We start from the raw sequence: 24,720 nt of genomic DNA, 5'->3' as shown, positions 1-24,720 counted from the left end.
ATGTACCGACAAAATAGCATTGCTCTGAGGAATTTTGTTCTTTAGAGGAAGTTGTTTTAATAGACTTTTCCAAATAAATATGAAGAGTACATGACTTCTAAATATAACTTTAAATTCATGATCCTGATAAGTGCTTACATGCTTCACCGGGTATATTTGGTAAGAGGATCAAATGAATCGTTTGTGTTGCTTAGCGTCCTTTTTCCCGTATGCATGGTTTCGAAACACCGAGTCATCACGTTTGTTATTGCCAGTGTCCTTATCTAATTTGAGAAAGTCAACAAAGGCAAGTAAATTACTGATCCATGACATTTTGATATAAATATCCTTGATGTCTATAAATACTGTACCAAATATACAAATATACAACACACCTTGCATAAAAATATAACATGGATTCGATAGATTTATTGATTACATTATAGAAATTATATATATATATAAATTGTACAATATATAAGTTGTATAGACAATATATTAAAGATATTACATATGTATAAATATGCAAGACCACACACTTGTGTTTTTCTAACGAATCAGAAGGCACTCATGTACTGTGCGACGTATATATTCGTCCGCGCAATAAAATTCGTGCTTTCTGATACATTAGAAAAACACAAGTGTGCGGTCTTGCTTTTATCGCATACCTTCCGTATTTGGAAGAGATCAATACAAAGATTTTATAAACTTTGATATTTTTTGAAAATACCGGGAACTTTTCAGTTAGCCATGACAAGGGTATTCCCATAAAAAATAGTTCCGGCTAGTAGGTAAATACAACATCCCGTATTGCACATGTGCAATACAGAACGTTGTATTTTATGGTCTGAAAATTGCTTGTATTACTATAACAAGATTCAACAGGTATGTGATAAATATGTATAGTTATTTTCAGCGCAAAAAAGAAATCATTTAATTCTTTGGGTATTTGCTATTCCATGTCCGATATTGGACGTATAGAGTGGCTTTTCCTTTCTACCTTAAAAACAGAAATATATCTATTTGATATAAAATACACCTACATCATTGACCGGCCCCGTGAGCAGGACTTCTTTTGTTAATCATCTTTGCACGATTAGCTTAAATAGTATACATACTACGTATACTTCCTCCCAGATCATATACAAAATATGAAAATAACCACTTTGTATGACTTCTAGTGAACTTAAAAACCTCTGTTAATAAAAAGTACATACACTGTTAAATAGCACTGTTCAGTAGTACGTATAGTTAGATTCCGGTAACCTGGTCCGGATGCTACTGAACCGTGTAGGGGCGGTTCCCGACTTGTCCTCCCAGTAGTCGGATCTCCTGTCGTAACCCTTACTATATCTCCTTCTGTTGTTGTTTATACACAGGACACAACCCAGGATTCCCAGGACAAGGATGGTCAGCAAGATCAGCCACACAATAAACCCTATGACAGTATTGCCGCTGACCAGTCCATTACTGTATTGACATTCATTTACCCTCAGGGACTCCGCTACAAGTAGAGTGGGCAAATGAATTGCACAGATTTACAGTTACATGTTATAAAGTTAATTGGGAAGAATTTTGTTTTCCTATATATTTCCTTCCCAAGAACCATTATGTATTTTCGGATACTACTGTCTTCAGAATATGATACCTGTATATTCTCAAATAATTTCTTATAACTATACGACATATTTCTAGTTTATAGGTGTTATCATGTATCCAACACAAAAAAATTTGAATTTACACCACTGGTCCCTGATTCAGACACATCTAATTCTACTTACCTTTTGAGCAGGCCAAAACGGCCGCGGTATCCGGGGAAGAGGGTACACACATACTACTTCCGGGGGTGTTTACACACATCTCATTGGAGATACAGCCTCCCAGTGTAGAGTTAGAACACTCATTTCGGTCTGAAAATAAATGGCAAAAGAAGGAAAGCAAAGATCATTTGAAACGTTAAAGACATTGATGAAATTAACCATTATATTAAACACTGAGAGCGGTTTCCCGACTGCCATTGAATTATTGCCCGTGAAAAAATGACGAATTGTCAACCAGCTGAAGTAATACCTCCCACTGCAGCGGAGGAATAAAGAAATTAAAAATGGTGAAGTAATTTCATACCGACTTCTTTTTTCAGTTTCGAAATTAATACGCGTTCTCGCCTTGCAATTGTTCAAACATTGTTAGAAGAATCCTATAAAGGAATTCTCATCAAATTGTATTTCATTAATACACAGTCATCACCAAATCTACTGTTCAGTACCTTATTGTAATGGGAAATAAAAGCATTGCAATGCAGTTCAAATGTTAACACACTTCAAGTATTTACAATAGGTGAGAGAATATCGTGGCTTACGTTTCAAATGTACATGTGCATTGTACAAAGATTTTACCGAAATCTGCTTGTTTCCCGTTCAATATAAAACTTTTCTCTCTAACGTGATGCTGTATCATATTGTTTACCTATGCTCCACACTTACGAGCGATATATATATATTTATGTATGTAGCAAATATTATAGTAAAATATATTTGAAGAATGCATGCTGTGTTAAGTTCCATACCTATACATGAATGCCTGTCTGGACCCAGGTCGTAACCACCGATACAGCTGCACACGTACCCGCCGGTTCTCTCTGTACATGTTTGCTGACAGTTGCCGTTCTGTACAAGACACTCCTGCGACTCTTTAAAGTAGTCAATATTTTTAAATTAGTCATGTGCATTTGTTTCATGTATGAGTTGTCGTTCATTAAATGTTTGCTGTATATAATATGTCTTTATAGAAGCAAGTGTCCTCATCCCTATATAAACCTTTTTTTGTAATGTATAAGGTAAAGGGTAACACTGCATCAATTCAAAAACCCACACTCCTTTTCTACTAAGAGTCTTCCCCCTTACACATGGAAGCTAAAGCCTCCCTACGGAGTTTTCTAGCTTACTTCCCGTGTAAAGGTGAAATGCAGCTCTAAACATTCGATAATTTCTCACGTAAACTTTGTGGCCGACAAGTGTGGCTCTCATTTTCAAGCTATGCGTTTTCCCCCAAACAGTTGTACATTGTAATGTGTACGTTCTGTAGTGAATTTTGAGAGAGTTATCGCCCTTAGACTGCTAACCGCGCCGACAACTCTTTACATCCTGACTTCATACAGAATTCTAACTGATTTTGGGACCCGAGAGCAGTTCCCTACTACATGTACAGTGACGGTGTGTTATTACACACACCAAATTTACTACAGTTCTACCCCTACATTTTTAACGGTTTCGTCGTTCAGTTGTAGCCGATATTTACCGGCACACGTCATGTTGTCTGCAGCCCTGAGAGTATAACCAGCATTGCAGGTGCAGTAGTAGCCCCCGATAGTGTTCACACAGTTCTGTTCACACATGTGGTTTGTCTGACATTCGTCTGTTTCTGTAAAACATATGTCATTAGATCTGTAAAGAATTTGGAATCACGTAATACCCGTTACAAACTATATTAACTTGGTCCCAACATCATAGTTCGTATAGGGGAACCAAATCTTCACAATATGAAGGTTGTAAACATGCAAAAAGTCCAGACCTTCTTGCATTAAGATTGTACATATTTATAACGGAGCAAAGTCTTAACAGTTTTAGAATAAAGATCGTATAGTGGAGCCATTAATTTACAGCATTATGTTTGAAAGTATGAATTCTATTTACTGATGATAACATATCATGTTGAATTCGTAAAGGTGAAGAAAAGAAGCATGACCGTTTTCTACAACCTTGATATATAGGTCCCTGTTGTCCGGTGGCTCCCATGGGACCAGTGAGACCCACCATGCCCATGAATCCTTGATCTCCCTTGGGGCCTGTATTTCCCATTGGTCCAGTCTCTCCCGTCTTCCCTTCAGCACCCTGGATACCTTGTCCGCCGTTACTTCCGGACTGACCAGTCGCACCTGAAAATCAAACGATGTGGAGATAATGATTTACATACATTGACCAGACTTAAGAAAAGTTACGTATTTTTCTTTGAAATGTAAATGAATTTAACACTATACAAAAATTGAAATAAATGCCGTTATTTTTTTTTATTTTTTTTGTATTTCAAGATCAATACCTGTATCGCCCCTTTCGCCCTTTTGACCTGCGACGCCATTTAGTCCATTTATGCCCGGTAAGCCTGTGGCTCCGACAAGTCCAATCGGACCGATTGGGCCGGTAAATCCAACGGGACCGACGGACCCTTTCTCCCCATTCGCCCCTTGGTCTCCGACATCTCCCTGTGTTCCGTTGGCTCCTGTGGAGCCCTTGGGACCCACTGAACCCGCCAACCCTGTAGCCCCTTGAGTTCCTTGTACACCAGTTGAACCCTTAAACATTTCAAGTTAAAAGTAACATCTTTTAGACTTAATCAGTCTACCTGTTTCATTTTATCCTCCAAATCTTCAGAATCACTCCAAATTCCAATCATTCTACCGGACACTATTAAGTAAACTCACTCGCTGACATTTCCAGTTACAAATATACCATTTTCCATTGTAAATTTTCTGCGTCTAAATATATTTAAAACACTATGGTGATATTTCAAAGCAACTGCGGATTTTCATGAATGAACGAAATTAACAGAGCCTTTCGAACGAAAATAGTACTATACATAGTATATAAATCAGGTAATCAAATATAATATTATACAGATAGCATTCTACAATTACAGCACTGCCCGACCATGTACTCATTCACTGTTGAGTAGACTGGAACAAGAGGAGTAAAGTATCTTGCTCAAAGATACAACACAGTGCCGTGCCGTGGCTCGAACCCGCAACCCTTACAATTAAAATCTTGAATTATGTCAGTGTGACATTAAAGCCGCTCACCACTTTAAATTTAATTGCTTCAGTAACACGTTGAGCATCAATATCTACTATAATACCCAAGATATGTGTTCTGTATTCTGCTAATTGAAAATCAGGTCATGCGTTGATGTTGCCTTTGGAATTTCCAAAATCAGTCACCTCTTAAATGATGCCTTAAAAACAATCTCCCTTTCCTCTTTTTTCACCCTCTTTTGTGACGCATTGTTGTAATTTTCATTAGTTAGCATCCTCCAATGATATGACATGCGCATTTATGTGCATTATGGCAATCGGTGCATTTTGTGCTTGTGAAATGAAACATCTTACAAATGTTCTTGGAATATACTTTACCAACGTAAGCGAAGCTCTTTTCCGGTAACATGTGTACGAACAATTGAAGTCATGGTAACGTCGAGATACTATGCTTCCAAAATCTTCGTCACGGAAGTAGCTGGTATAGAGTTCCCGCGGTCCTATTTTTACGATGCTGTTTAGCTTTGCTCCACATTCTCAAAAATATCTCTTTATTTGTTTGTTTTTTCTATGGTTATCTAAATTTATGACATTAAAAATTATAGAAACTGAAGCTTCTTTCAAATTTTTAGTCTTTTCTTCTCTCCACCCAAACCGGAAGTAATTAGTAACTACCAAACCAGGCGGAAATCCGGGTATGTTTGGGCTATTGTGATTCTCTTTTTACACGATTTAGAGGGATCAGGCAAAGTATATCATGTCGGAAAATAAAATTGGAATTCCATCACCAATATACTTAACTTTTATAATAACAGATAATAACAGTTACATTTGATAAACAATAAATCTTCAAATATGAAGGCCCTCTACTAGGCCTCACTCTTTCCACAAAATTACGCTGAGGCCATAAACGGGGCAATTAAATGCAACAGTACCAAATGCATATTGTGTTTTCTCTTGAACTGCATAATTCCTTCGAATGCTCTTCTTTACTTATTATTAATTTTAAATTTATCGCTATAAAACGAATGAATAGATATGATTTTAAATAATGTTATTTAGAAAATAAGTTTGAAAAAAAAAGCATTTAGACTCTTCACTCGTTTCAGGCAATGCCTGTTTTCAAAATGAGTGATTTTGCCCAACAACAGATTCAAGTATATCCTATAAAAAAAAATACAGGTACATTTTATATGAATTAAAATGGGTAATGTTATGATTCAAAAATTATACTATACTATTGAAAAAATGTACGAGCTGCGCTCTCTCCAGGCCATGCCCGAGTCATATTACTTCATTACTTATACGGGTTATAAGTATATATCTACTTCTTGACAGCGTCAATGCCTGACAGTCTTCACATGTGTTTTCTCGAAACATTTGTGTTTCACACGCGTAACACTCCTCAGACCTCAATCCGAGTTGCTAAAACGCTCAAACCCAGTGCACGAATTTCACCACCACAACACTCATAGAATGCACCGGAGATAAACATTTTATTTTCAGCAATTATTTAAAGTATGGATTATTATTTGGAGAAGAGTATCAGAAAATTTTATGTAACCCACACTAGTGACAGGTGAGTGTCAGAGATTCCACTTTCTATTTACGATAACGAAACTATATAGCGGAAGAATGCAAGACTGAATTATGCGCACGCACCCCGAACGGAAGTGGGTCCGTCATTTCTTTCTATGAACAGAATTAATAAGCCGCTCGGCTCTTGCCAAGAGCGGCTTAAAAACAAGAATTACGCTTAATTATATGCGTCGCCTGTCCCGCTTTGTCAATATAATAAGCATTTAACAAAGAACATAAGGAAATGGACCTAAACGCAAAATCATAACATTGATTTTTTTTAAAGTCCAGAAATTTCGGGGTTTTATCCGAAAAAGTGCAGAAATCAATGAAACGTTTTTAGTGCAATAGGCTCCTCTACCCATGCTACATCTGTGATCGAGGTTTTGTGGGTGTAACTTTGTCAGAAACAGAGCAAAACGCAAAACCTTGACGTTGAGGTGTTTTTTTCTAACTCCAGAAATTTGAGATTTTTAGCAAAAAAATATAGAAATCGTTAAAATGCTAGTGAAGAGTGTAATGCATTCAGTTATACATCCCATGATACACCTATGACCCAAGTTTGGTTGCTCTAGCATTTATACTTTGTCAGAAACAGCCTAATATGTAAGAGCTAAACGCAAAACCTTAACGTTGAGGGTTTTTCTAAGTCCAGAAATTTGAGTTTTTTACCAAAACAATGCAGAAATCAATGAAATGTTTTTAGTGCAGTAGGCTCCACTACCCATGCTACATCTATGATCGAGGTTTTGTTGGTGTAGCTTTGTCAGAAACAGAGCTAAACGCAAAACCTTAACATTGTTGACGACGCCGTCGCCGCCGTCGGAGAAGCAACGCCTATGTGTCTTTCCGACATCCATCGTAGGCGACACAAAAACATCCAATAAAGAATCATTATTTTTATCAAGAAAGATTTGACAGCTATTGTCATATAGGTGTATGTTACCTGTGGACCCGTTGGTCCCGTTGTTCCGGCAATACCCTGTTGACCCATTTGTCCCTGTAGTCCTCTTTCACCTTTCACACCGGTTCTGCCCTGCTCCCCGACGACCGCACTTGAGTCATCGTCTGTGTAAAATATAATCCCATGTTTTTTTTGCTATATATTGAGTTCACTAATTTGGTTAAATTAGTTTTTTCAAAGATCTGGCGACTCATGTTTATAATCGTTTATGGAGTTTGCTTTGAAATAATTCGTAAGTAAATTTGAACTTGAATTTGAAAATTGCAGAAAACCCCCGATAGAACACCAATACAATCCTTACAAACCAGACTTCTATTATAAAATTAAACTTTGTGTATCAACTTATACTAATCACTCTTGTCTGACCGGATGGTAGCGAGCAGGGGTTGTAAACATCGGAGGAAACCAGAGTAACCGGAGAAGAAAAAGTGGGTACCATGTAAACACTCCCTTATAAATTATCGTGCCACTGGCCATGTTTGCTCGAAAATTCCAGGAAACAGTCTTTGATGGAAAAGGTGCAACTCTTGCAGATTACTGCGTGACCTCAAATTCGCCAGCACTGGGGTCATTAATTGTTTAACGTCCTATATATCAACAGCTAAGGTCATTTAAGGACGTGACTACATGTGTCTGGGGTATGCATGCATGTGTGTATGAGTGCCGGAAGCAGGGTTACCATGACACGCTAGAACCCAAAAGGACCAGGAGAATTAGACACACTTCATACTTTAGTGTAAATGGCTAACTTGTGAGGTTTGATGATCGTATATTTAGCTCAAAGAAGCAAATCGTATGCAGATACACGGTGAAAAGTATTTTTGCAATAGTGCCATTTTCAAATAAGCTTGCATGCAAGAATTTTTGCTGTCACTCATCAGTGTTATCACGTGCAACTCCATTGATTTTTAACAAACACCTGAAATAAAAATTCCAAAAATTGAGAAAAACATGTAAAGGTAATGTAAATAAAAAAAAAATTAAAAAATTGAGAATGTTTACTTACCCACACAAGAATAGCCGTTACTTTGTAGAGTGAATCCAGGCATACACAAACACACATATCCAACTCCCGTGTCTGTACAGTTGTGATCACAAAAGTTGTTCCCATCATTTACACATGTGCGTGGTATGGCCACTGAAAACAAAACATTAAAAGTACAGCAAATTAACTTGTAAACATTGCCTCTTTATCGGCATCACGCCTAACCGAGTTGCACAATTTCTAACAAACGACAATATGATAAGCAAACCCACTTCCCGAATTTTGAAATAAAAAATATTTTCTTTCGCAAGTTTAATTTTATTTCATTACTCATAACGCTGTTTGAAATGGTTAGAGCACATGCTATAATAGTATCCGAACAGCAAATATATTTGGTAGTCGTAATCTTTGGCGATTTTGCATGCGACTAAGCCAAAGGTTTTTTATTTGACGTCTCATGATATGGACATACAGATTTATTTCGTTTCTATTCCGTCTTTGCCTTTTGCAGAGTCATCTTCTCTTGGGAGCAGGTATTGATTGTTACGCCACTTGTTTGTGAGAGAAACGTCATCATTTTTTTGTGAAAACGACGTAATTTTCTCACACAGACCAATGACGTAACAATCAATACCTGCTCCCAAGAGAAGATAACTCTGCAATACGCAAAGACGGAATATCGTAGTGGTTAACAGCATATTTTCATGATTTTCAGAAACATAATTACCGCCTGTATCGTGTGATACTCTCGGGTCCAGTGTTAATGAGAATCAAAACGCAAAACATAACAATAATAAATAAGTGTTAGCGACAATAAATTGACCGTTATGTGATTTTGAATTGAGCTATTTAAATTTAATTAAAATTAAATTTCTAGATCGTGAAGCTGCCAAATCTCTCAATTAAAGCGCTGCTAAATGTACCCACTATAATATGGTAAGAAACATGTAAGATGAAAAAAACACTAAATTATCGTTACTTTAAGTTTTAACAGAGAGTTTAAATGATATCTGTCAGAGCTACATCAAAATGTTTGATACCACACGTGGCATTATCTGTGGGGTCCAGTTGGTAGAGGGCGTCACAGCTGCAGTAGTATCCTGTGACGTCATCAGTACACAGCTGGTTGCACACGCTGAAGCCTCCTCCCTGGCACGTGGTCACTGCATTGTTGGCTTTGAAATGAAATTATTTCCATTGGTCTATATATAAGGCGAGAACACTGTTTTAATATAATACAAATCAGGCCGGTTTGTGGTTCGAAATGTAAGCTAATAATTAAGGGTCTTTAGCTGTACTTTGCCCTAAAGCTTTTCTTTGGCGATACCTTCCGCATTTCAAGCAAAACCATTATTACACACATGTCAAGAATTCTGTGCATTTGACAAGTTAATGAAGATATATAGCAATGGTGTAAATAACTATAGATGCACATCAAATTTTGAAGAATGGTTATTAAATTTTAGCCCAATACGACTCCGACTGATAGAAAACTACTAAATAAACTCTATAGTTATTCCAGTTTCCAACTGGAGAGATGGGATATACATGTAGTAAGAATTCAAAAATTATTGGGTGCCTACATACATGTTACAGTCCATTCAATTTCATTTAAGTACATTTATTTACAACACCGAGAGTCATTTTCGGGCGGGATGTCGCATTTCATGAACGGACGCGGAATACGAACAACGGAAAGCTTTATTTTATGTGTAGCCTTATCAATCTAAAAACCAGTGCTTTCATTAAGACTATGTACAACAAGTATAATTCGTATATTCCTTTGATTGAACCCCAATATTAATCGACATTAGTTAACAGAAATTAAGGAAATGTTATGACTGTCTAAAAATGCGTACATGTATTTCCATTATATCAATTATTGATGGACGGAAATCATAAATAAAAAGGACTCGGGACGTTAATGGCCTATTTTGGCCTCATAAAATGTAATAAAATCAACTGGGATTTATTTGCCAATTTCTGTTATGAACATCATATTGGCTAACTTTTCCAGTCCGCATGTGCATATGCCCTACCAAAGCAACGGAATTGGTGTTTTCGGAGAGTTAGCATGCAGAAATGAAAGCCTCCTCACGAGACTGAACACAGGTACATTTATGACAATGTTTAAGTATGTCAAATATGTACATGTATTTGTTTGTTGCATGCGGAGGCTTTCAAAACCTGAAGTGCTTTAGTTAATTTCCTTCAAAATGGCCAATTTCCATCCAAATAGCGCACAACGGACGATATTCACACATTTTATTATGAAAATGCGGGTTTATGTCTCTATTTATAATGCCATATCTCCTAAACCAGTTGTCAAATAAATTTGAAATTGCATACCCCCATGAGGCCGGAAATTACCCATAACGCCCCTAGTCATTTGATATCAACATTGAGCTATTTCCCCCTTCATGTCAGTCTTTCTGTGCATACGTACATTCATCCATCATCACCCGTAGCGAGTAGAATGTGGGACCCAGCCCCACCCTGTCAATAGTGATGGTTTCCCCGACGGCCGGGACAGGGTTGGATGGGACGGAGAACCGGGTGCTCAGACTGGCAGTGCCGTTAAACTGAGCCGTGATGGACACGGCCTGGAGGCTGTTGTAAAAGGCAAGATGATCGCCCGCACTCACAACTATGTAGTCAGCACTGTTGAAGTTTTGCTGCAAAATAAATCCACCCAAAATATATATATATAATGACACAAACTTTTTCCTACATCCTCAGTGGTTGGATTGTTATATTGACTTGGTTTTTCTGTTTTTATACACAACACTCAATTTATGACGTCATTTCAATTGTAGAATACAGTACTGTCCTTCTGACAATGAATTTCCCATCTTCGCTAGCCAAGTGTTCGCTTCGTATATTAGTGTATACGAAGCGAACACTTGGCTAGCGAAGATGACAATTTCCATACGTTCCATCTTCGATCTTAAATGTTTAATTATAATTACTAAGGACTTTTATTTCGGTAAATAATAATTATGGGGTTATATTTTTGGAAAAGGGAGTTAATGGCATAGCAGAATATGCAAAAAGAATTATATATCCGTGTGCTGGTTTTTGTGCTATGATCGGTCAAATATACCAATTTGACATAATATGAGATTTTAAGTGAATTTTGTTGTTTTGGACATTTGCAGGACAAATTATCTTCCAAATGTGCTATCATATAATTATTATGTATGAATGTTTGCAGAATTGACAAAAAAGTAGTATTTTCTTTTAAAAATTGGACGAAAATTTTCTTTAACTTATTCATTTAACTCAGAAAAGAAATTTAAGATACCCCTACCCCTTATTTTTTAATGACAAAATACTCATTTTTCAGGAATTTTTTCTCTTTTTTTAAGGTCATAGGAACGGAAATAGGAAGTACATATCTAGTTGAAAGTCCAATGTAGGGAGACATTATCACAATTTCCGCATATTCTAATGAGTCTAGAGTGTAACAGAACAATGTGTTCTCTTAATATTAAAGTACTTCAAAGCAACCCATATCTCCATAACACAAAAAAAAAAAAAATCAAGTTAATCCTTATAATTTAATCTCCTTTACACAATCCATGTGGAAATCCACTTTTATTGATGGACTATTTTCTCTTAGAAATTGTTACGCCGCTGTATCAGCCAGTCATAAGTTGACGTCGGGAAATCAAAATATAGTCCTATGTGTTTTGGACGACAGACAACGTTTTATCCTAAAGGATTACAATAGTATGTGCATGTACATTAATTGAATTGAATAAACCACCTATAGAAGTATAATGCTGCGTCTGGGTACATGTAAATACAACTGGCGTCATAAACTTCGGTATACGTAAAAGAAGATTGCTAGAACTGCAAGTCATCATGTCATTTAGTGACATTTACAGCTCCCTGTTCCACTGCAATGTTGTGTTTGCACAGTACATACACAGTAACCTCCCCTTAATTTCGTGCGGTTAGCTCAGTCGGTTTGTATTATGTTTATCTCATCTGTATTATGTTCATTAAACCCCTGCAACGTATGGTTTTCTTTTCAGAAATGATTTATCAAATGTATAAAGTTAGTCATGTTAGGGAAATAAACGGTTTCCAATACGTAAAGTTAGTTTTTGTGCAATGGTACGGGGAACCTGCCTGAATGCATGTAGGAAAGGTGTCGGAATTTGAATTTGTATTTTCATCAAGATTCTTCTAGTCAAACATACATAACGTAATATAATCCTCCGATCATAAAGTCTGTATTTTTCTAATAGTTTAATTTATTTCAGTTTTTCCAGCATATACATGAACAAAGTTATTAACAGGGAATACCTCCTAGTGCTTACCAAAATATATTTCCGTTGCAAGTTGTGATATGTTGATAAATAGTATAAAAGTAAGATAAGAGGTCTAATAAGTATTGTTTTTGTGTTAGTAATTTAAGTCCGTTGTGGGACAGATACGTACCCCGGTAATCCCCGTTTCGACAGAAGGCTGTGCTGTAATAGGGTAGATCCCCACGATCCGGTACTGTGTCGTGGTGGACGAGTCTCCAATCGGACGGAATATGGTTAGTGTGAATGGTGACCACGAAATGCTACGGTCAACAAAGAACTCCAGTCGCATGATGGTCCCAGACGGGAGAGTGACCCCGTCCAACATGTAGTACCCCGCCCCGCTACTCTGGGCACCCTGTCCAAAGTCAAGATCCGGCCCCACATAGAGCAGGCTACTCACAACTCCTGTAAAACAGAAAGCATTTTATTGTTACGAAACAGTCTGTAAGTCGGCGATACAAGCATAAAAACAGATATTATTTACTGACACTTTGTCATTTCTAAATATTCATTTTTCCGGTAAAGGAATTTCCGTCGAACTTAAGGGTGTATGTTACTTTACACATTATGCATTCGATTTGTGTAAGAGTTATATCCCTTAATCAACTTTTGTATGGTTATCGATATTATTTGCTTGAACGTTTTTAATTCTTGCATTCTGTTGAGCTTTCAGTTGATCATACTAATGTACTAATGATGAAAAAAAAAGCGTATTTAGATTTTTCGTTAATGCAGATTTTTTTTTTGTGGAAGGCACTACGTACAATAAGCTTGCTCAACCAAGGAAACGTAATGGCATTATTATTTCACAGCTAAACAGCAAACAAAGTCAATAGATTATTTGTAATACCATACTGTATATCTCACATTTTTGTTTCCTATTTCAGATAAATAAAGTTTCAAATATTTTTTTTAAAAATTCGTTGAAACTTACCAACAAACCTTGACAGACACAGCAAGAAAAACAGTATTTTCCCCATTTACCTGTAAAGAATAAAACAACAGCACTATCAATGTTTTTTGTAATGTTGTCAACTGTAATATACACAAATACAACACTGATAAAATACGAACAAAGTTATAAGATAGCGTCGGTAATACTGTAATACCGTAAGCCCTTTGGACATTGAATTACATTTTTAATTTGAAATAGCAGTTCTAAGTCTGTTACCGTCAATCAACCACGGCAGTGTTCGCTCGAGATCAACACATGGTGATCTAATGGTAAGACTCACACAGTTTTACAAAATTAAACCGCAAAAATGGATCCTATCAAATGTGAACAAGACATGTTTGTAATGGTGTATTAAAATTTTAAAAACCAAATTTTTTCCGGAGCTTTATCTTGATTTCTTCAGATTTTCTTTTTTTTTATCAAACTAAACTGTAAGCCTGTGTGTTTGTATGGTACCGTTTCCAATAATGCGGAAAGATGATCAGTTACATCTGTCAATAACACTTGTAGTTAAATTCACATTGATTTTAATGCTTACTGTAACTTGTATATTTTCAAGACTTTTATTTCATCGAATTTGATGTCAGTTGCATGTAATAGTAAGAAAAGGCCAGAAGAGATATGTTTTAAATATTTAATATAAATTTTCGATTTTTTATGACCCATAGTTTACGACTCTTAAGGTCATTGGAGTGTATTTTTAAACGGAAACAGGAAGTACATCCCTAGTTGAAAATCCAATGTAGGGAGACAGTATCACAATTTCCGCAAATTCTAATGTTTAATATTAAACTGATGAATATTGTATGTTTATTATTGACAGCATTTATTAAATTGATATACATTAATGCAATACTAATGTTTGTCAGTATCATTTTTATTGACCTTATTTTGTAAAAATATTGTGTCTTTCATTTTTTTTTCAAAATTCACTCCTTTTTACATAAATTTCCATTTAAAATCCTTAAAATTCTGACAACCTATATTTTTTTTGTGGCAGATTTTCGTTTTTACTTAAAAGCAATATAACTACAAATTTGAAGAAATTCTACTGAGAAATGGTGACACAATCCTATTACCTTAATGATGAACACGCAGTCATGTGTGTTTCTTCTCCAATACACCATACCTTACACTGATTCCTGTAGACATCTTATGATCAATGTATAATGTTGACGTGTTTATGGAAAAGGTTTAAAACTTTTAAAATAGGCAAGGTTTTATGTTTCAAGAGAAAAATAAACATCTCAAATACATTTCAGTTGCGAAAATTATCCCACCATAGCTATTCATGCCTTGTTTATTGAAATACAAATGTACATCAAGCGAAAAACGTCCTCCATTCTCTGTAGAACCGATGGTTTTTGTATACTTTTATTTGTATTTGACTATACGGGAGGATTTTTCCCAAATAAAAAAAAATACAACCTACGTTTAATTATATTGCATGTGCATGTTTCCGTGTACATATTCAACGATTGAAGACAATATTATACATTCCATGTAATAAATGCGTTTGTAATTTATCTTAATTGTCCTTTAGTTAAACAAAGAATTGCAAAGGAAGCACAATAAATCGAAACAAGTCTACACTACAAACTAAGGGACTTCACAGCTCACTTGGAATTTCATTTTTAAACAAAAAGTTGTTGAATTACGATTATTGAAATACCTCAAGAAATAAAAGTTCTAAAAAGGACTTAATCGACAGGGATAGGCAAAATCCAAGGACATGGATGTATTTGTTTTTGCCATGCTCAGCATTTTTTATTAATCGTTATGGGATAGGGATCGCAACTGTTTTCCATGATAGGAACCAAGGGAGTAAGTACCCAGGGGCAAGGCCAAACCAAGGAAATTCATAGTAACACGGGTATTTTCATCACCTATGTAAAGCAATGGTGTATACGTACATGTAATAATGTGGGAATTTCAACAGTGTCCATGCTGTGACCCGGAAAGTAAGTACTAGGGGTAATGCATGACCCAAGATTCAATACTAGTAGCATGAGCAAAAAAAGTCTCTTCATGCCTAAAAATAATGGTCACAAGGTGGGATATCAATTATGGGGTTAGGCGAGGCCCCAGTACAAAATTTAGTAGCATGGTCGTAATTCATTTCTAGAAATTGTATACAAGGTTATATATAATGTTGAGTTCTTCTGTTTCCATGTAATGGCCCAGGAAGTACATTGTAATTATCCTGGGGCAAAGCTAAACCTCGGGGGCAACTCCTAGCAGCATGTGTGAATTTAATCGCCTTGCCTGAGTTACGTTTAAGACCAATATGGTAACAATTTGTGAAATCCATAAGTACAAATTCTTACTGGGCCCCAACACTCAGTCACACTTTCTCAATTAAAAACTTGATTAATTAATCCCAAGGATGCAATATTCCGTCTTTGCGTATTGCATAGTTATCTTCTCTTGTGAGCAGGTATTGATTTTAACGTCATTGGTTTGTGTGAGAAAATTACGTCGTTTCCTCAACATTTTATGACGTTACTCTCACAAACAAATGGCGTAACAATCAATACCTGCTCACAAGAGAAGATAGCTCTGCAATACGCAAAGACGGAATAGCATATGTGGTTGAAATCTAACAAGTTGTTCAGTATGAGAAAGGTTTTAAAAGGTAATGTTGACGAACGACGGACACAGTGCCATGGCATACATAAGTCCAACCAGACAAGTCCTTTGGACCAAATGAGCTAAAACAATAATAATAAGAAATGTGTAATACGGTCACACTGACAGATCCACGCACGTGCAAAGGTGCCCGTTTATTTATACATACTTGTAACTTACCTCGATCGATTTCTGAAACGCAGCTGATTTGGTTTATCCTCGATAGGCCTATATTAATCCTAGGTGGCTTATGTTTCCTCCGAAGTCAAAAATCTTGCCGAATCGTTCATATCCGTTTTTGAGTGTACACGCGAGATCTGAGAGCGAGTACACACTTTCCCGCCACATCCGCTAAATGCACGTGCAGTTACAGATTTAATATTGCGACCGTCTTTTATCAGAGGGTGTGTTTACATACGTTTGTCTGAAAATGAAAACAATAAAACAACCAGGTAAATAGGCAATACTTTTTCATTACTTTCTTTTGTATTGCAAAAAGCTGTATGAATGAAGAAATATAGCATATTTTATATTTAGTGGTGCCCCATTGAATACGACCATGCATTTCGATCAAAACCATGACTGAGGTAGGGGTGGGCTGGGGGGNTGAAATTCATATACTCCTGTATTATACAACTTATTGACAAGTGCGCTATATAAATGTTGTATATTATATTATTATTATTGTACACAGTATCCGTTACATGTGTTGATACAGTTTTGTTACAGTACACATTCAAACTTAAATTTAGTTTGACTTTTACATATGATGCTACAAGTATACATGTTCATACAAATGTAGAAACATGAATATGGAAATCAAGCTCTGAGCCTACACGTATTTCAATCCCTTTCGTCATCTCAAAATTAATCTAAAATTTCACACAATGTCATTTAAATACATCAATCATGCAAAATGTACAAATTCATTGTAGTGTGCTTAAATTAATCATTGCTTTATTTTCATTATTTCTTTACATTTAATCTGTATCGAAATCAAACTTACCCTTGTATATCTGTAATGCACTTTGTAGTGCACACGTAGTGAACATGGTAGTACACAAGACAAAACATTGTAACTTGTATTCAACTCAAGTGCACTACGGTGTTGGCTCCAGTGCAGTACGTTAAACGGTGTTGGCTCCAGTGCACTACGTTAAACGGTGTTGGCTCCAGTGCAGTAAGTTAAACGGTGTTGGCTCCAGTGCAATATGTTAAACGGTGTTGGCTCCAGTGCACTACGTTAAACGGTGTTGGCTCCAGTGCACTACAATAAACGGTGTTGGCGCCAGTGCAGTACGTTAAACGGTGTTGGCTCCAGTGTACTACGTTAAACGGTGTTGGCTCCAGTGCAGTACGTTAAACGGTGTTTGCTCCAGTGCAGTAAGTTAAACGGGGTTGGCTCCAGTGCACTACGTTAAAAGGTGTTGGCTCCAGTGCACTACGTTAAACGGTGTTGGCTCCAGTGTACTACGTTAACGGTGTTGGCTCCAGTGCACTACGTTAAAAGGTGTTGGCTCCAGTGCACTACGTTAAACGGTGTTGGCTCCAGTGCAGTAAGTTAAACGGTGTTGGCTCCAGTGCACTACGTTAAACAGTGTTGGCTCCAGTGCACTACGTTAAACGGTGTTGGCTCCAGTGCACTACGTATACGGCGTTAACCCAGAGTCGTTTATTGTACTACTGACTTTATACATGTACATCTCTGTTTTATCGCAATTTGATAGACTGAAGTACATATATATTGTATTAAATTATTGATTATAATGAAAATGGTTCATGTACGATATGAAATAAAGTTAGGGAAACATAATTTAATTGAGTACTACTGTACATACTATCAATTAATGCACATATGTTTTTTCTTATTATTTAACGTTTCAACACGATTTATGTAAACAAGACAAATGTATAGTATGTGCATCTCGGTTGATGATAGAAAATCGATAGACATATGTACAATTTCAAAGGGAAAAACTATAAAAATTCATTTTAGCATACGTATAACTGAATTCGTATCACAAATAAAAAAAATCCAAATACATATTTTATAATCATATCAGAAAATAAACTCACCAGAAACTACCATTTTGATAATTAAAAATAACATTTGAATTTATTAAATCAAGGGTTTTTCAATGTTGTAATGATATATGACTTGGTGTATATACGAATAAAATCGTGTCACGGTAAATAATTGATTATTTATGATGATAATAATATTTTAACCTCAATGTAAATATTTGAATCCTCAATGTTTCAATTGCACAATTGCAGTGGCGGATCAATGTATTTTCACAATTTTCCTAAAGAAAATCCCCACATGGAACCCACCCACGGCAGATAGGTATCTGGTTCCGCCACTGAATTGATGTTCATATATAGCAATTAGTAATTTCAAAATACTTGACTGATTTTTTTTCATGAACGTGCAGGTTTTTTCGAATGACGTTACAGTTCATAGTTTTCGGGGAAAATAATACAGATGTCTGCCTTTTAGGGATTAACGTATTTTGGGGAACGAAAAGAAATAACACACACTTGTTTTTATACTATGATGTTAGATTTGCTCCTGTCAGTGATCGCACATTTTAGTCGACTGCTACCTATACACTTAATTAAAATTTGCAAGAGTTATCTATCTTCATTTAGTGATGTCACTTCCTTTTAAAACGTGCATGGTGGTGAAACAGCCTCACTTGTAAACATGAGGCTTGAAAAGTGTTATTTTTGCTCGTCTACAGTATATCCTGGACATGGTGTCCATTTTGTAAGAAACGACTGTAAGGTATGTTTGTATTTACATAGTCACAAGGGTGTATTTTGAATTGATTATGGTAAACAGTCGATAAATGTGACTTGTTTTTTTGTTGTTCTACCATCCCCATCGACCAAAGTGCTGAGCAGGAGTTTATCCCAAACACTTATTAATATCTGTGCCATTTGCTTTAATCTTTTAACATGTGTATGGGCATTTGTTATCACAGAAATATAAGGTCTAGGGTATTGTCTAACATTTATTTACTTCTGTTCAGTGGCCATGGTGTGCCTAGATTTTCGCACGTCCAGCAATGCACTTACCGTTTTTCTCCAAACTCTTCTTCTGTTTCATACAGAAGTTATCTTAACCTAGCCACATCGAATTTGTCTAGTCGATTGTACTTGTGCAAAACACTTCACACTGGCACTGCACATATCTAATTACGGATGGCTTTTCGGATGGCTTTTACTAAATCCAATGCAAGGGAAATAACTCATACTGATATTTAAAAACCAGTAGATACCTTGGCCATTTCTATACTGTTAAATTATTTATTTTATTAGTAATATAAGTCTCTACAGTTCTTGTCCATCAGCGTTATCAAAGTATGGTGCCTACCGGCAGGATAAAGCCTAGCATTCACAAAGTATTTCATAAAACAATTATAGATTATCACACTGTATTTTCAGAGTTTGTCGTGAGAACAGTTTTCTCATCGCGAGCACATGGATAAAATCGAGAGGCCACCGCAGGTTGACTCCAGATTTTATCTACGTGTGAGCGATGAGAAAATTGTTCGAGCGACAAACAATGAAAATATTGTATGATAAACTATTTATCATCTATATACTACTACTTTATATATTTCTCCATTTAAAAAACTCAACTAAACACCATGTTTTCCAAATGACTTGGAGGTCAATGGTCAATGATCGCCTGTGACTTACGTAAACAAATAGTGTTTGCAGGAATACAATGAAACTTGAAACTACGTAGACATATTTTTTTTAAACAATCCTATCTTCATTGGCTTTTCGATATGCACATTTACACCAGAAACGTGTTGTTATAATTCTCACAATATTTTTCCTTAACTTTGTATTGATATGTTAATGACAGACTATTTTCTTATGGGGATCACTTTTGTGTGGACACTATTACCGGTTTCGGACGTCATCTGGCGCAAGCAGACTTCCTTTTTTGAGAAAAATATGTTCCAAAGTGCTCGGGAATTGGAAAATCCGTTCTCAAGTCGTTTTCAACTTCTTCTCATACTGATCTTGACAAACAAAATGATAATGAATTTATCATGCTACCGGTGGGTGGTATAACGTAGTATATAGATGATAAATGCCTTTATCCACATGAGTAGCATATCATAGTTGTCACATGGATGGTAATCAGATTCTAATAAAGCGAATAGCTTGGATATATACATGCCATGGATTTCTGATGTCAATGGCAATGAGTTGATATTTATCTCATAAACGAAAAATAATAACAAAGCAAACTATTTTTATTTCACAGATATTTAGGTTCTGTAGATCAAAATGCGTAAAAGCCTTTAAGAAAAAGCGTAACCCAAGGAAAACAAAATGGACCAAGGCCTTCAGGAAAGCTGCTGGGAAGGACCTTGCCGTGGATCCATCATTTGAGTTTGAGAAGAGAAGAAATGTACCAGTCAAATATGATAGAGAATTATGGACAACAACCGGTACAAGTTTTAATATGCAACCTCTACACATAAATTTATGCAGTGAAGTCTTCCGTGTTGTAAAAATATACAATTTAATATATACATATGTTTTAATATACCTAAAAAATGGTCAGTTTATTCCCTTAAATATATAGGTGAACTGAGTAAGAGTTATGGCATGGTTTCAATACAGACTTCATTTTTAGCCCACCATCATCTGATGGTGGGCTATTCAAATCGTCCTGCGTCCGTGGTACGTCGTCCGTCCTTAAACAGTTCTTGTTCATCGCTATTTCTCAGGAAGTACAAGAGGGATCTTTCTCAAAGTTTATATGTAGGTTCCCCCTGGTCCTAAGTTTTGCAGGGCAACTTTTGGGACTGATTGGAATAAACAAAATGGCCGATAGGCAGTCATCTTGGATTTGGACAGTGAAGGGTTGTTTTCACTATATTTCTCAGGAAGTACCAGAGGGATCTTTTTCAAATTTTATATGTAGGTTCCCCTTGGTCCCTAGTTGTGCAGGGCAACTTTTGAGACTGATCAGGTAAAAAAACATCGCCGACAGGCAGCCATCTTGGATTTTGACAGTAAATGTTTGTTATGGCTAGTATACTCAGGAAGTACTGGAGAGATCTTTCTTAATTGTTTTATGTGAGTTCCCCTTGGTGTGAATCGAAGTTATGCATATTTTTATGAGAATGACCGGATAAACAAATCTTTGATTTTGACAGTTAAAGTTTGTTAGTGCTATTTCCCACTGGAGGGTTCTTTCTCAAATTCTATATAGAGGTTCCCCACTTTCCTTTATTGTTCATTGCATGTTTACTTTTGAGCCTGATCAGATAAACAAAATGGCCGACCGACAGCCATCTTAAATTTTTGACATTGAAGGTTTGTTAGTACTATTTCCAAGGAATAACTTGAGGGATCTTTCTCAAATTTGATATGTAGGTTCCCCTTGATAACCTTGTTGTGCATGTTATATTTTGAGACTGATCATGAACAAAATGGCTTGCGGAAGAACTAAACAGATCTTTCTCATATTGCAATGATTTATTCTATTTCTTTCACATTAAGTATTGTACTAGTAAATATGTGAAATGACCAACTCACTTTGAAGGTTGTCTTTTATACACAGCAATATTAAGTTTAGATCAAAAGTTACCTCAAGGTGCATTTACTGTTAACATGACTCGATCAAACAGATTATAGAGAAAAGAAGAGAAAAGATCGAACTGACAAAGAACTAATGAAGATGGTACAATGGTGGACGCCAAGATCCCTCTGGGATCTCTTGTATTTTATACTACAGCCTGTGCTATTACTATTATTATTTACGGATATTTCATTATCATTGTAATTGAAGACTAACCCTGCTGCGTGGTTTCATAACACATAGTTAGACTTCAGCTTGTGTATCTAGAAAATTGACTTGGGACAAGCCTTGATGTCATCCACTGATTACTAGATCATAAAAATTGCAACAATCCAACAGAGAATAATAGTTTATTTGGCAAGGAAAGAGTCATTGTAGTTAATCTTATGTAAACATGTGTAACTTGTTCTATCCAGAATTTATCATCTTATTTGTAATGATGCATAGGTATAACAAAGAAAAAATAAAAGATATTGGTGGTACTTGTATCCTTTAACTAGAAAATCTTTGGTATTGCAGTAAAACATTGAAGATTTTTTTTTTTTTTTTTCCCCGCAGTGAAAGCAATGAAGAGGATTGACGAAATTAGGGTAAAAAGACAGAACCAACATATTCTTAACAGGTATGTAGCCAATAAACTGTATTTGGGTATATAGCAAAATTGATATTAGGAAATTTGCAAATATACATGTATGTATCCATACCATATAAATTCAATTTATAAAAAAAGGACTCTTTAAAAGCTTTGGGCTCTTATACATTATGCCCATTCACTGTTCTGAACAGCACTGACATAGCTATCTCGGTCAAATATATTGATGTTTGATTTGAAAAGGTGATGTTAAATGTATTGTTTGTATTTCCTTATTGCATTTTACTGTTAATCCAAAAAATCTGTTTGTTTTATTTAGACCCAACTGACAGTTTTACACATAAATGACTCTGTTATGTACAATCTAGAGTAATTAATGCTTCATCTACATATTGTGACAATAAGATCGATTTTTTTTTCTATATTTTTGAGAGTTCATTCTTTTTACTTCTTAATCTTTATTTATAGCAATTTTTCTTTATCAAATGTCATGGTATTGTAAAGAATATAGCTTTAAAATGTCATGTGAAATAATTCAGAATGTATTGGCAACTTCTGGTAAGAACAAATATGTGCTGTATTGTTTTGCCATGTTTTACAACTTCATAACTATGAATATGTCAGTTCTTTCAACAACCACATGTTGAATTCTACTGTGACTAAAATAGAGAAATAGAAATAAGAAATCATCTATTTACAGTCATAAAATATCACATTCTTAAAACAGAAATGTTTATGGTATGTTATATTTGATAGATTAAAGAAAGGCAAAGAACTGGAAAAGGCCAACGACATCAAAGATGTGGAAAAGAATATTCATCTCATTCGATCACCAGCAGGTAAGACTTTGAAAATAAAAACGAAAAATAAACAATGAAAACATGAGACTGGCTATCAGCAAAAAAAAAAAAATGTTAAGCAAATTTACTACATGTTTCTGCTAAAGGGTTTTCCAAAAATTCGTGCAGGCATTAGGGAATGTGGAAACAAAGAGTTTTTCTTTTGTTTAAATAACTTTTCACAAAGGTCAAAACAAACCGTATTTTTTAACCAATTTTCAAAAAGTTTGTGAATATTATCTCCCCTTGAGCAGAAAGCAAGATGTATGTGTATAAGATGTTGAAATTGTTTTTTGTGTGTTCATGTCCTGGCAATTAGTGAACGATTAGGCCTAAAACAAAAGCCTGTTTACAGAATATATTATTAAAGCAATAACTTTCCGTATATATATTATTTCGTTGCTTATCCTACAAGTTTGAATATCAGTTTTAAACTAGCACTTATATTTGCTGCATTACAACATATGTAGAAATGTAATGACACCAAACCTCATTTGACTACCTAATGTACCAACCTACCCAATGTCTTGAACAAAAGCTTATGGTGAGTTTTCATGGTGCAGTCGGTTTTATTTCCCTGGTAATGAAAAGAATTACATGGATAATGGAGAATACGTGTATGTCTATATAGCAAACTTTTTTTTTCAATCCCCTTGGGTTCATTACCGTATTGAAAAGTTGTCCTTTGTAACCTTTTTTGTTTAAGTATTGTGAAAAGAAAGCTAAAATTTGGATTAGAATCATAAATGACACAAACTCGTCTAGGAACATTGTATATAAATTAAAAAGACGAATGTATAAATTTTATATTTAAATATTTATCTTGTAGTTTTAAATCTTAATATTCTTTATGTTACTTTTTTGCTCTACAGCGAGGAGTAAACTTTTGGAGAAGAAAATGGTGCAAGTCATCAAGGAAGAAAACATGGATATGGACGAAGACTTATAAGATGGAGAACTGTTACATTTAATGTCTCAGACCGTGACAAAGTGACACATTTTTCTGAAAGAGTTTCACCTGGAAGGACCTGTGCTAATTAAGATACCACTGAACTTGTACACTCACAAACGATGTGAAGTGGGTTTTTTCTGTAAATCATGATAGTCTCAATGTTCGCTACTTGCTGCAGTTTCTTTTTAACAAATACTAGGAGGTTTTTTTTTTCATGTACATCATTGTTAATGATATGTTGAATCAAACATATATAAATGATATGAGGATAACATTTATTTGCGACACCTTTCCAGACCAGAGATGCTCATGCTGTTAGTGTATTTGACACCATCACAAAAACTCAGTAAATGTAAGACAATACTTGTATTGTTCGCTGTTGCCCCATGCTTAAGTCAATGTAGAACGAAAAATAAAACACAAAAAATGAAAAATTATTTTTGTCTTTGTCATCAAATTTATTTATTTCATACCTGTACAATTATTCACTTTTATTTCCCCAGACATAGTT

At 35.5% G+C, this 24,720-nt stretch overlaps 2 protein-coding genes across 2 annotated transcripts; one reads left to right on the top strand and one right to left on the bottom strand.

The window, feature by feature from the left end:
* Positions 1–840: 840 nt before the first annotated feature.
* LOC110458304 (fibrillin-2-like) lies at positions 841–16,548 on the bottom strand. The gene is made up of 13 exons (XM_021509949.1): positions 16,393–16,548; positions 13,564–13,613; positions 12,760–13,034; positions 10,757–10,985; positions 9,351–9,485; positions 8,332–8,463; positions 7,308–7,429; positions 4,075–4,327; positions 3,737–3,913; positions 3,277–3,399; positions 2,546–2,668; positions 1,761–1,889; positions 841–1,483 (listed from the first exon to the last, which is right to left on the bottom strand). Exons 2-13 carry the CDS (start codon positions 13,607–13,609, stop codon positions 1,215–1,217), a joined length of 2,013 nt encoding a protein of 670 aa, XP_021365624.1. The 5' UTR covers positions 13,610–13,613; positions 16,393–16,548; the 3' UTR covers positions 841–1,214.
* A 2,316-nt stretch (positions 16,549–18,864) lies between these two features.
* Positions 18,865–24,646, top strand: LOC110458322 (probable ribosome biogenesis protein RLP24). The gene is made up of 5 exons (XM_021509979.1): positions 18,865–19,000; positions 20,501–20,687; positions 22,385–22,448; positions 23,175–23,257; positions 24,130–24,646. Exons 1-5 carry the CDS (start codon positions 18,920–18,922, stop codon positions 24,204–24,206), a joined length of 492 nt encoding a protein of 163 aa, XP_021365654.1. The 5' UTR covers positions 18,865–18,919; the 3' UTR covers positions 24,207–24,646.
* Positions 24,647–24,720: the final 74 nt, after the last annotated feature.

Source organism: Mizuhopecten yessoensis, unplaced genomic scaffold, assembly GCF_002113885.1.
Source record: "Mizuhopecten yessoensis strain PY_sf001 unplaced genomic scaffold, ASM211388v2 scaffold9541, whole genome shotgun sequence".
NCBI classification, from domain to species: domain Eukaryota; kingdom Metazoa; phylum Mollusca; class Bivalvia; order Pectinida; family Pectinidae; genus Mizuhopecten; species Mizuhopecten yessoensis.
The sequence above is the reverse complement of the archived record's forward strand: the minus strand, read 5'-3'. Positions and strand labels throughout refer to the sequence as shown.